The 13,372-nt window shown below is 38.6% G+C and overlaps 2 protein-coding genes across 2 annotated transcripts; both read right to left on the bottom strand.

Annotated features, from left to right (window-relative positions):
* Positions 1 to 448: 448 nt before the first annotated feature.
* LOC119504313 (low affinity immunoglobulin epsilon Fc receptor-like) lies at positions 449 to 2,719 on the bottom strand. The gene is made up of 6 exons (XM_037796368.1): positions 2,480 to 2,719; positions 2,128 to 2,217; positions 1,329 to 1,595; positions 1,074 to 1,240; positions 819 to 949; positions 449 to 732 (listed from the first exon to the last, which is right to left on the bottom strand). The coding sequence occupies exons 1-6, from the start codon at positions 2,592 to 2,594 to the stop codon at positions 588 to 590; spliced, it is 915 nt and encodes a 304-aa protein (XP_037652296.1). The 5' UTR covers positions 2,595 to 2,719; the 3' UTR covers positions 449 to 587.
* A 2,467-nt stretch (positions 2,720 to 5,186) lies between these two features.
* On the bottom strand, positions 5,187 to 7,696 carry LOC119504301 (homeodomain-interacting protein kinase 1-like). The gene is made up of 2 exons (XM_037796351.1): positions 7,382 to 7,696; positions 5,187 to 6,813 (listed from the first exon to the last, which is right to left on the bottom strand). The coding sequence occupies exons 1-2, from the start codon at positions 7,513 to 7,515 to the stop codon at positions 5,235 to 5,237; spliced, it is 1,713 nt and encodes a 570-aa protein (XP_037652279.1). The 5' UTR covers positions 7,516 to 7,696; the 3' UTR covers positions 5,187 to 5,234.
* Between the last annotated feature and the right edge of the window lie 5,676 nt (positions 7,697 to 13,372).

Genomic DNA, 13,372 nt, shown 5'->3' with positions numbered 1-13,372 from the left:
TGTTCCATGGAGATATAAACAATTTCATTATATCTTAACTGAAAATGTGTTGACTGTTTGTAGAACTAGAGAAATTGAGAAATAGTTGAGTGTTTCTAAAGGATTAAATTGTGCTGAAAAGGAAAAAGTTTGAGTAAAAAAAACAAAAAGCAATCAAACTTAACTTACTCAAACAAAATAATAATAATGTAGAAACAACTTACAATATTATTTAAGGTTTAAACATGATTATATATTTATATTATTTTAATGTATTCTACATATACACTAAGGAATAGGAAATATTATGTTAACAACAAGCTCTTAGTGTGTAAGTGCTGTTGTTTTATGATGGGATGAGAATTGTGAAGTGAGAGAGGGCAGCGTGCAGACTTCTGCTCCTCTGGTGAAATCTAACACACAAGTCAACTGATAACCCAGGGTCATATAATTCCTGCTTTTCTCATGCTCAGCAATGTTATGAATATATTTCAAAAGGTAACATTTCATATTAAATTTCATACAAATTACATGCACGTGAACCTTTAATACCACAATTTCCATAATAGACGGTTATCGTACCGTAAGATTCTCATACTGTTACAACCCTACATTTCACATATCCAATGCTTTTTGTGCCGGTAGCAACCGGCGTCAATACGGGTCTGCCAGGGATTATCGGAGTTATAAACTGTAACACCACAGTCTTCTCCCTGGTATCCACGGTCATTTGGTTCTCCATCTCTCCAGTACCTTTGAAAAATCAAACAATTAAAAAATGTAATTAATAATAATCCATAATTACTACAACATTAAGAGTATAATACTGCAGCTCTCACTTTTGTTCCACCTCGGTGACATTATTAATCCAGACCCATTGCCCCTCTATCTCTGTGTCAGTGAGACCAATCCAGTATCCATCCCACACATAGCCGTCTTCCATTGGTTCAATGGTGAGACTCACAAATTTCTGTGTAAGCAGACAAAGACATTTTTATTTTAAAGAGCTCTGTAAAATTCAAATGTATAAATATTTATTTCAACATTATTATTGAAATATTCTTTACAATCTTTCTCGTGTGTTTTCAACCCACCTGCTCCTCCTGGTTATCAATCACAACCAGGTCGGCTCCACGTCTGATACAGTCTGCTCTGCTATCGTGCCAGTTCTTTCGCGTATTAGAGGACTCAGTGGAAGAAAAGAAATAGCAGGATGAGTTGAGATGAATCCATCCGGAGAGGCATATACCACAGCTTCCCTCTGGGAGAAACATAAGATTTATAGTCACTTTAGGTTAACAGGTGAAATTAAAACTGTATTTATAAACTGCAATACAACTCTGTCTCACCCAAAGCCGATATGTTGGACTGCAGACTTATCTGCTCTGTTCGCAGTGCCTCAAACTGTCTGTGATAATTGTCATTGATGGTCTTCTGCTTCTCAATTTGCACCTTTATTTGTGCATGGTTTTTGAGCGCTCTCTCTAACGCGTTCTTGGCCTCCTCTTCGGCTTTGATCACATCGCTGTAGTTGCTGCGGAGATAGTTGAGATCATTGATGAGCTGTGTTGCAGCTGAGTGTGAAGCCTGGAGGGAACCCTCAGTGACTTTGGCACCTGAAGAGGTGAAAACACATTGTCACAAAGAGAGCGAGATCTGTGTCAAAACAGTGTGCAGTAATGCAGTCAAAGACATATTTGTACTATAGCGGACAAATAGGTTGTATTTTGTAATTCATAACTTTTTATAAAACAGAAGTAAAAAGTGTAGTTTGTTTTTGTAATGTTTTGTTAAGATGTATGTGAAAATGTATCTTTTTATTAGGAGAAAAATGTATTTGAAAGTTTAAATTTAAAAGACTCCATTGATTTTGATTGCAAAACTGGATTTACAAGCTAATAAAGAGATATAATTTGTAAGTCATTAAAGACCATACAAATAATACAGAATATGTACACACATGACAAATTTAACAAATACTTCCATATAGTTATCTTGTTCTGCATTGAAGGTACCTTAAAACATTTTGTAAAGCACATTGAAATATATGCATAAGAACTTGCAAACTGTTTTTTGTGTGAAAAAGTGTCTATTCAGCTTTGTAATAAAAGTGAAACTCCACAGAAGGAGGAACTTTTTCATACTCACAGTTAATCCCAATAACAACCGCAAATATCAGCAGAACAATATTGAGAAGACCCAAGCAGAGTAAAACCAGTCGGTTGCATCCATCTCCACCTGTGAATGTTATAAATCAGAGAGATTGTATAGAAGTAAAGAGTATGATAGATGATGACTGTGATAAATATGACTTTAAAGCTACAATCAGTTAGTCTTGGTAATAAGGCTTGGCCTAATGATATTCAATAACATTTTAATGATGACAACATTAAAACAGGTTCATTTGCTGAGAGAAAGAGTGAAAAAAGAAAACAGTGAGGGAAAAGTGGAGAGGAAGTAAGAAATGTGTCAGACACTGTGGGAGATTTTAAAGTCGTACCTTGTCCAAACATTTTGTAGCGAAAATGTCCACCAGTGTTGAAGAAAACTTGAGAAAACTTTGTTGTAAATGATCTTTTCTGCCCATCATCTGTGCTTCTTTGTGGATTCTCCATTGCTGTGCTGCAGCTGTTCCTACTGATCTGTTCGCCTCCTGCTTTTATATCAGTGAACGAGGAGGAGTTTGTCTGAATGTGAGTACCGCCCTAAGTGATTGTTTATCGGTGATGGTCAGCGCATTGCAGATGTTTCTTAAGAGATCTAAGTGTTGCATGGAGAGCACAAGAGATGGATGTGTTGCATCATCATAGATGAAAACTCAGGGGATCATGAAAGTTGTTACAATTCATCCTGAGGGGAACAAGTTCTCCTGCAGATTTATATCACTGTCACTAATCCCTTTTATAAATTAAGAACATCTGCTCTTCAAACCAAATGCAGAGGAGCTGAGACCCTGAATGTTCCATGGAGATATAAACAATTTCGTTATATCTTAACTGAAAATGTGTTGACTGTTTGTAGAACTAGAGAAATTGAGAAATAGTTGAGTGTTTCTAAAGGATTAAATTGTGCTGAAAAGGAAAAAGTTTGAGTAAAAAAAACAAAAAACAATCAAACTTAACTTACTCAAACAAAATAATAATAATGTAGAAACAACTTACAATATTATTTAAGGTTTAAACATGATTATATATTTATATTATTTTAATGTATTCTACATATACACTAAGGAATAGGAAATATTATGTTAACAACAGCCTCAGCATCATGTGCATGTGTTATACCCCATACCCCAAGACACGTGTCCGCCCGTGACGGATAAAAGGAAGTGAAGTTGTTGCTCTGGAGGGCGGAGACCATAGAATAAGGATTCGGAGTAGAACGGGCATTCCCATTCAAATCAACGTAGTAGGATGGTGAGAGCGGCGGCAATTTTTATGCGTACCGTTGCCATAGCGGGCTGACTTCTGTATAAACTAAACCGACTTGTAGCAAGTCACGGACTCAATGAGGTGAGTTTTTGCAGTAACGACTAAACGAGCAGTGGAGTAGTAACGTTACAAAGCACAGAGAGCCAGAGTAAATGAGTCAAATTAACAACTTAATTTTTGCATCCACCCAGCAAAGAGAAGCACATTGCCATTGCAACATGAGTGTCAACTTTGCTCGGCTCGTTTTCTGTAACGAGTGAGGCGTTAAAGCATGGTGAAATTAGCAAGCTAGTAAGCAACAAACACCAGACTTTCCCCCTTGAGACCACTGTTCATGTCCCGTGTGAAATGTAGTCATTTTTAGCCAAACCTGATGGTTTTTTTTTACCAAACTTAACCCAGTAGTTTTGTTGCACAATTGTTTTTGTTGTTTCAGTTTACAGTGTTAATCACGTCAATGCGACCGTAATCCAGGAGAAAATATATTTAACCTCAAAACGTATTTTGGTTATGCAGTTTAGTTCTATGGGAACGCAATTTTGGTGGAGACTGGCTTCCGGGAGCTGCGTTCGTTCCAAGCCTCCAGGAAGAGCACCGGGCTGTGAATCAATTTTCTTTAGACTTTTCCCCATAGACTTACATTAGGAAAGAGACGTCTGTAACTCAGCGGATCTTTTTTGTTTCTAGGTAAATCTACTTCCCAGTATGAACACTTGAATAACCCTTATTTAAATCATTAGGTCCTAAAAGTTGTAAAATGCACTAATAGCTGAATAAAGAGTTATTTTCCTTCCTCCGTTCATGTGAATGAGACCCAGACCGAGGCTGGAGCAAAAGCTTTACGGCTCCGCTGACTTGTGTTCTGTTGTCACCATAACAACTAACAACAATCGCCATTTTCTTTTGTACTAGTCAAATTACCACAGCAAACAGTTGAATGACCCTTTTACTCCCGTTTTATTTCTATGGCAGAGACGAACAAAGTATTTTGCTTTTTAATTCGGAGGACCTTTTGAAATTAGCATAGTTGCAATAATTCATTTCCTTACACAAAAAGTGTGGAGGTTTCAAATTTGCTTTACCTTCATTATTAACATTTGGTATTTGGTCTTTATCAACTTAAAACATCCACAATGTTTGTCTTTATTTCAAACACCCAAATGTGCAAAAGTTTTGATCCTTTTTCATTTGCTATCTTTTGCTTCCAGTACCTTCTTGCGTTGTGTGGAATACCTCAATAAATCAACAACTTTATTGTAATTGTTTTCTTTACCAACACATCATGCAGTTTGACAGGCATCATCAACATGTATCTCTAATAGCCTTATAAGCATAGCTGGTAAATATTTTAGGATCAACACAGTTAAAAATAGTTGCTTTCTCAAACTTTTATATTGCTCAGTAAATTCATAAGAAAAATCTTCTAAACAGAATGCAGATGAATCAAATCTTGTTCATCAAGGCCTGACTTTTAGATATTGTTTCATATCTATAAAAAGCCAAATGGCTTTGCACCTCTTCAGAGCTCCCAAATATTTGCTGAATATGATCCAGCTGAGCTTCTTAGGACATCTTGTTGTTTTTAATAGCCCTAATAAAACTCTACCATCAGGTTTAAGATTATTTTCCCATGGAGAAAGTAATGATGCTGAGTGAGTGTTGCTATGTGGTCAAATTACAACTTAAACATGTGTAGTTACTGTACATACTCCATAAATGAGTTTGCAAGCATTCTTATTTCCCCCTAAATTATCAATAAGCATTCGGAATCATACATTTACATTTTTATGCTGACATTTTATTTTTGCTGTTCCGTCAACTTAACTAGTTGTGACATTTAAAGATGGACCGAACTCTTGCCTCCACCCTACTGAAAAATTTGCGGGTCCTCTGAAACACATTCCTTTTTTTCTTTTTCTTGACATCATCAGGTCCAATGGCGGCGGCAGCTCCGTCTTCTGAAGTAATGGAGGCTGCCGCTCCACCAGTTGAGGTAGCCGAAGCTCCGTCATCATTGGTGTTACAGACAACTGGCACAAAACCAGTGTCTGTATTGTCATCATAGGTAGCAGCAACAGACTCTTCTCCTTCGCTGAAACTTGTAAGAGATGAGTCGCCATCACAGGAGCCACTGGAGTCTGACTCGATATCATCTTCATCACTGACAGTAGAAGAGGATGATTCACTCTTTAAGCCAGCTGGAATTTCTCCCTCGCTGAAACTTGGCGTAGAATAGTGTCCATAACAGGAGCCACTGGTGGCAGACTCAATATCATCTTCACCGCTGGAAGTGTCAGCATCTGCATCCTCACATCGCTCTTTCTTTAAGTAAATCTTGAGAGCCCTGGGGTCTGGCTCTTCATCGCTGGAGCTATCAGTGCCTGAGATTCCATCACTTGAGTTTGAGGTCTGGTCAGATTTCTCTACGCTTTGCAAATTGGACATATTCATGTAGTCAAAGGCCTGGTCTGCATATGAGCTGGTGTCTTCATCTACCAGGTGAGCCAATGTAACAAATTTGTGTAGTAGGGCTTCCCTGGGTGTGTCTCTCTTTCCAGCATCCAGATGCAGACAGGATTTTAGGAGGCTTAAAAATTCCATCCTATCTTCAAACTCAAGAGCGTCCGTTTTCTCTGGGAAATTCTGCACTGCATCCTCCAAATTCCTGGCTGTGTCGAAAAATTCCCATGCAACACGGGCTTTGTCACCAGTTGCGTCCTTGTACTCCAGTGGCGTCTTTAGTCTCCACCGTGGACCGCTGGAGCCCTCCTCCCTGCTGAAATACTGCCAGGTGTTTTTACCAGCATCCAGCAGGTGGTCCTCTGGCTGACCCAGCATGTGCACCATAGCTTTCATCCTACGATATGCAGATTTTCCACGGAAGAGGTTGACGCCAAAGTACATGAACGACATGACGCATCCCATTCCCCACATGTCAACAGCTTCAGACAAGGGGAGGCCTAAGGTCACCTCTGGAGCCCTGTGTGACTCAATCTGTATGGTTACCCCATCCTGCAGTTTGCTCACTGGACAGGCCAGACCAAAGTCGATTAGCTTCACCTTGAAGGGCTTGTTCCTGTGATTAACAAGCATTATGTTGTCAGGTTTCAAGTCTGCGTGAACAATGCCAATACTCTTCAGGGCTTCAAATGCTACGAGAAGCTGGTAGACCACGGGGCGAATTTCATTAAGCGTCAGTGGCATGTAGTTCCTCTCTTGCATCAGCTCCCAGAGGCTCTTGTCCAACATCTCGAAGGCCAGGCAGGAGAGTCGCTTGAACGTGAAATTTTCTATGAATCTCACTATGTTCTTTTTCTCTGGGTCGAGAACCCTGACTGCCTTCAGCATTGCCACTTCCTTGGCATAATTTTTACTCCAATTGTGGATTTTAATTGCCACCAACCTATGGGGTCCGATCAGTGTCAATATTAACAAATGCACACAGAAGGATTCACAAATGTATTTTGTTATTTATATATAAATGACTCTCTCCACAAAAATATTTGTCACTGCACACAAAAATAGTTATCGTCGTACACCCTGTGCATGACGTAAATCATACCCCTGTGGGGGTACGCTCATGTGATTGGCTGAAAGGAAGGAGACATCTGATTGACTACAGATAATTCCCTTTGAAAAAAATGCATTTGTAGATCGGTGCACGTCAGGGGAGGCTAAAAAAAAAACACACACACACACAAATGCAGTGAAGTTCACAAATGACAAGCAGTTTGTAAATGCAGGTTCAACAGTTTGTATATAAATGTAACAACATCCAAATGTGTTTTTGATGAAAATTGCAAATACTTTTAAATACATATATTTGTGGATTTCTATTACATTTATTTAAAACAAGACATATTTGTGTGTGCATCAGAAATATATTTGTGGAGTGAGTCATTTATATATAAATCACAAAATACATTTCATTACATTCATTAATATTGAGACTGATCTGACCCAATACCAACCTGTTAGTTTTCAAGTTGACACACTTGGCAACTTTGCCATAGCTTCCTGCTCCATGAAGGTCCAATACTGTGTAGCGGGTGGACTTGCTGCAGAGTATATCATTCCTCATCAGTGTGGAAGATGAGGAAGACATTTTTGTAATCAAATATTTCCAAGTATTTTGCAGACGCAGTAATACACTTCTTACTCTGAAGGTTGCCACGACCAGATTGAGATGGAATTCTTGTTATGTGGAGTTCTCTTAATGATATCATTCAGTTCTGAGAGATTCTAAAGTCTAAATATCTGAGACAGAGTCTAGTCTAGCTACGTACGTTCTATAATTCTATTCTTCTTATTTTTTTCTAAAAAAAACAAAACAAAAAAAGCTTTATTGGCAAAAATGATAGTTATACTATTGCCAAAGCTAAATTACAAATTGCCAAATTAAATTACAACTACTCTCACTCTCTCTCTTATTGAATAATTATGTTTTACACAAGAAAACAAAATCGTCACAAGATAACAAATACACTTTAAAAAGTACAGTCCATTTTACACAAACACAGCCTGTCTTCTGTTGGTTATAGCCATGTTTGTCTTGTTTGTCTTCAGCTTTTCATCAGCAATAGTGCTGAGATATGGGGCTAGTGTATGAAAATAGCTTGATAATCACGATTATTTTGATCAATATTGAGATCGTGATTATTTACCGCGATTATTCATTGATTTTTAGGGACAACAGATATCTTTTACTGGACTTTAACATTTAAATAAACAGACTGCTTTCACTTCCATGTTGTGTTACATTCCTGCTAATGTACAAGTATTTGCATCAAAATAAGATGGATCCTGGGTGCCTGGTTAGCTCAGTTGGTAGAGTGGGCGCCCATATATGGCAAAGGCTCAGTCCTAGCCGCGGTGGCCCGGGTTCGCATCCGGCCTGTGGCCCTTTACGCATGTCATCTCTCTCTCTCTCCCCCCTTTCCAAGACTCTATCCACTGTCCTGTCAATAAAATGCTAAAAAATGCCTCCCCCCCAAAAAAAACAAGACTGATCCTTATTCACAGTGCATCTCATAGAATCAAAGTAAAATTGTACCAAAACATTTTACTCAAAATTAAAAAAAGCAGAGCACTACTCTCACTTTCACGTTGTGCAAATCTTTGCATTAGAATAATATTTAAAAAATAAGGTTCTTCACCTGAGTTCAGTGCATTTTTGTTTAAAAAAGTATATTACTCTTGTACTCTGGACTGCAGCCGCAACATTCAGTAATGCCAAAACATCTTCAACGCCGTCTGGCTGTCAGTTTAGGAAGCGCTTGATTTAATATGCAGCTGAGTTTTTTATGAGTGGAGCACACATTTTAAATGTCAATATCGCAGTCGATCATGTTCATTTAATTGTCGGAAGCCAAAATTGTGATTGCGATTAATATTCGATTAATTGTGTCGTCCTAACTTGTGTCGTGTTTTTCAAATTTTATTCCAATAGGTCAGGTAGTTTTCTTTTTTGATCATGTATAATTTGATCTGATTTTTGGTGCAAATTTGTCCAAACATTTCATAGCGGGAGTGAAAATTTCCTTCAGTATTAAAGAAAAGTTGAGACATTGGTATAAATTATATTTTCTGCCCATCATCTGTGCTTCTTTGTGGATTCTTCTATTGCAGTGCTGTAGCTCTGCTTACTGATCTGTTTTTCCCCTGCGCTTATATCTGTGAAGAGGAGGAGTGTGTCTGAATGTGAATCCACCCGTCGGAGCGTTGCAGATGAGAATTAGGTGTTGCATGGAAAACACAGAGGAAGGGTTGCATTAATGGAAGGTTTTGTATGTGTGTGCATGTATCCAACTGTGAGGGTGTTGCACTGATGTGGTGCTGTATAGTAGCTCAGCATACGGTCTTTTCCATTCTCACAAAGCTGTTTTGTGTAGCAGCTATGTGGGGTTTTACTAAGGCACAGTGCTTTGAGCTATAGTTTAACATACAATACAATACAATACAATAAAACTTTATTGTACACCAGGGTGGAAATTTGTCTTCGGCTCACCAAACACAGAAAACAACACACATTAAAAACCAGTTAGTAAAAAACAGAGAAATCTAAAACAAACAAACAGTGGTGAGCACGGGGTCAGCAGCAGAAGTCAGACTGCAGTACTCATTCAGACATCAGCATGCTAACATGCCCTGTGCTCACAATTACCACATTCTGATGTTTGGCAGATAATCTTTATTATGGTCATCATCTTAGTTTAATGTGTTAGTATGCTAACATTTGCAACTCGCATTGAACATGAAGTTCAGCTGAGGCTGATGGGAATGTTAGTTTTGTAGGCATTTGGTCATAAATTGAAGTATTGGACACAATGAAAAAATTGACCTGATGGTGGCGCTGGATGAAATTTACGAGGATCATGAAAGTTATTACCCCTGAGGTAAACATGATGACTGTCAAAAATGTTACAAAATGTGACAAAATGTCATCCATGCAATAGTTGATGAGATATTTCAGTCTGGACCAAAGTGGTGGACCGACCGTGTGTTGCTATATCACACATAAAGGGTGAACACAATAATATCGTATTGAGCTGCACTTTACTTGGTGCTGACTGTTGGCATACAGTTAGAATAACTGAAGGTGAAAAATGCCCAGAAGCATGAGATCAATCTCAAAGGTGTTTTATTCTTCTTAAAAAATAGTTTGCAGTGCCTCAATCTGTCTCTGATAATTGTCATTGATGGTCTTCTGCTGCTCAATTTGCAAGACATATTTGTACTAAAGCGGACAACGAAGTTGTATTGTAATGCACAACTTTTTACAAAATAGAAGTAAAATGTGTAATGTATTTATGTACTCTTTTGTTATGTGAACATAAATCTTTTCATTATGAGAAATATGTACGTAACATATGGATTTCTATTGAAAATGTGAATTACAAGCTAAAAAAGACAAATCATTTTTAAATCATTTAAACCATAAAAAATAATACTAAATATGCACATAAATATGAAATTATTTTAAACAAATATTTCCATATATGTAATAATCTTGTTCTACATCGAATGTACCTTAAAGTATTTTCTAAAGACATATTTGTACATTTTGCAGAAGACCTTGCAGACTTTTTTCTGTGAAAAAGTGTCTATTCAGCTATCTGATGAAAGAGGAAGTGCACAGAAGCTCATAACCCCACCCGTATAACAGATTAGGATATGGTTACAAATTCCTGTTACGCAAGTGTTCCTGGACATACTGCAAGGAAGCATCCTGATGCTGACACTGCAAGGCCTCATTTTGAGGAAGGTGTGTTTCTGCTTCTGCTCCAGCCAACCCTGTAGCTCCCTCAGAGGCCTCTTGGTTGCCTCTCTTTCACACACCTTTTAAAAGGACAGCCTGTTGTAAGCTGTGGCATTTTTCTCTTTCCATTTTTTTTTTAATTGACTAACTGTACCCTGAGGTATATCCCTTTAGGACACTCTTATATTCTTACTTAGTGCTAATCAGCACTTTCAGCAACCTTTTAGCAGATTTGTTTGGACACACACAGTCTTTCATCATAAACTATTGTACAAGAGGTTTCTTTTAAATATAATTAATAAAATTACACAAATTATGATAGCTAATTCGCAGTGATCAAATACATTTTTGCTCCATAATTCTTGAAGTAAAGTGTTACATTGGCTGTGTGGGTGGTGGTGGTGGTGTATCTCCAGGTTGGTTTTGGTGGGCTTGTTTTGTTTTCACTGTTTTGGAAAAATATTTTCCAATAAAGCTTTCATTTCAGGGTCCCTGCTACTTTTATCGGCCTGTGCCATGCTAATAGTAAACCTTTTAAAAGGCACCGGTGTAAATTAAAACATATAAAATATCACCGCCTATCTACTCACTCCGTCCCCTCTTGTTTACATCATACTGGACTCGCCTACTAGTGGCTCTGACCACACAACCCGTGTTATGGTGTAATAATTTTCCATCTGTGCTGTAGTCATCATTTGAAAGCATGTCCGGATATCCTCTGGTATGGGTGCTCTGTCAATATTACAAAACTGTGTGTGTGAATATGTGTGCTTGCGTTCCCGCTCTCCTCTCTTGATATGTGAAATTGTCTTAAATGTTTTTGGGCTCTCTGTTATTTTAGGTGCAAATTAAAGCCATTACTGGTTTGAAACCAGTATGCTCAGACTGGAATGCCATATCTATAGATTTAACGACATGGTCATTTGAGGAACTTCACTCTCAAGACAAATGGAACAATAAACAAATCCAGATTCACAAAGTTTGCTTGGGTGGGTTCTCATGTGGCGCCCACGTTGGGAAAAGATTAAGCAAGTGGGTGGCCGGGATGTTCTGTACATCTGAAAGTCTGAGTTGTGGGACATTTTGAAAGGGCAGCCAGGGGTCATAAATAATAAAATGTAACCAATGTTATCAAGTATAGATCAAATCAAATCAAATCAATTTATTTTTGTATAGCGTCAAATCACAACAGAAGTTATCTCAAGACGCTTTATATATAGAGCAGGTCTATGACCGTACACCAGAGTTTAGAGACCCAACAGGATCCACCAAGCGCACTGTGGCCAGGAAAAACTCCCCGATTACTGGGAAGAAACCTGGAGCAGAACCGGGCGCAGGGCGGGCGGCCATCTGCCGAGACCGGCTGGGGGGATAGATAGAGAAAGAGAGAGAGAGAGAGAGAGAGAAGCAGCCACAATAGTAGCCTAGCAGCTGTAATAGCTAATACAAGTAGGACTGATAACACAAAACCAATAGTGGTGGATGGAAAGAGTGATAATACAACTATAGGAATTGATGTCATTGGGTCGTCCCCAGACGGGCTTTCAAGTGGAGCTTCCAGCTGTCTCAGTCCACCATACATCTGGCTAGCTCGCCAGCACTGTCCAGCATCTCTCCTCAGTACGTCCATGTGTGTTGGTGTGGGACGTCCCTGTGATCGATGCCCATGCGTTGGTTCCCGCAGCATCAGCATGCTTGCTGGGAGTTCTTGATGTCTTTGGCAGTGACCGAGAATGGCATAAATAACTTATTTGCACCCCCTGCTGCTCACACATTTAAGTGTTGCTTTGAAAGAAAGATTCTTAATTTATTTTTTCTTAAGTTTTCATCATCACATCTGTAAAATGAGTGTAACTGCTCCAAAGTAGTAAAATATAATTCATGCACTCAACCTTTATATTAAGAATAAACACATAGAGGAACCTGAGCTCTATTTTTTTTTTTTTTACATGTACTCTTATGTTTACACCATAATAAGACTACAGTCTACAGCCATGCTAGCAGCTCTGTGAGGCTTGTTTTTAGGCACAGTTGTGCCTTTGAGCTACATGTTCGTTGGTACCCTTCCGTTAAAGAAAGAAAAACCCACAATGGTCACTAAAATAACTTGAAACTGACAAAAGTAATAATAAATAAAAATTCACTGAAAATTAACTAATGAAAATCAGATATTGTTTTTAAATTATGGTTCAGCAGAATCATTTAAAAAAACAAACTAATGAAACTGGCCTAGACAAAAATGATGGTACCCTTAACTTAATATTTTGTTGCACAACCTTTTGAGGCAATCACTGCAATCAAGTGATTTCTGTAACTCTCAATGAGACTTCTGCACCTGTCGACAGGTATGTTGGCCCACTCCTCGTGAGCAAACTGCTCCAGCTGTCTCAGGTTTGAAGGGTGCTTTCTCCGAATGCATGTTTCAGCTCCTTCCACAGATGTTCAATAGGATTTAGATCAGGGCTCATAGAAGGCCACTTCAGAATAGTCCAATGTTTTGTTCTTAGCCATTCTTGGGTGTTTTTAGCTGTGTTTTGGGTCATTATCCTGTTTGAGGACCCATGACCTGCAACTGAGACCAAGCTTTCTGACACTGGGCAGCACATTTCGCTCCAGAATGCCTTGATAGTCTTGAGATTTCATTGCACCCTGCACAGATTCAAGACACCCTGTGCCAGATGCAACAAAGCAGCCCCATAACATA

Source organism: Sebastes umbrosus, chromosome 16, assembly GCF_015220745.1.
Source record: "Sebastes umbrosus isolate fSebUmb1 chromosome 16, fSebUmb1.pri, whole genome shotgun sequence".
Classification (NCBI taxonomy): domain Eukaryota; kingdom Metazoa; phylum Chordata; class Actinopteri; order Perciformes; family Sebastidae; genus Sebastes; species Sebastes umbrosus.
The sequence above is the reverse complement of the archived record's forward strand: the minus strand, read 5'-3'. Positions and strand labels throughout refer to the sequence as shown.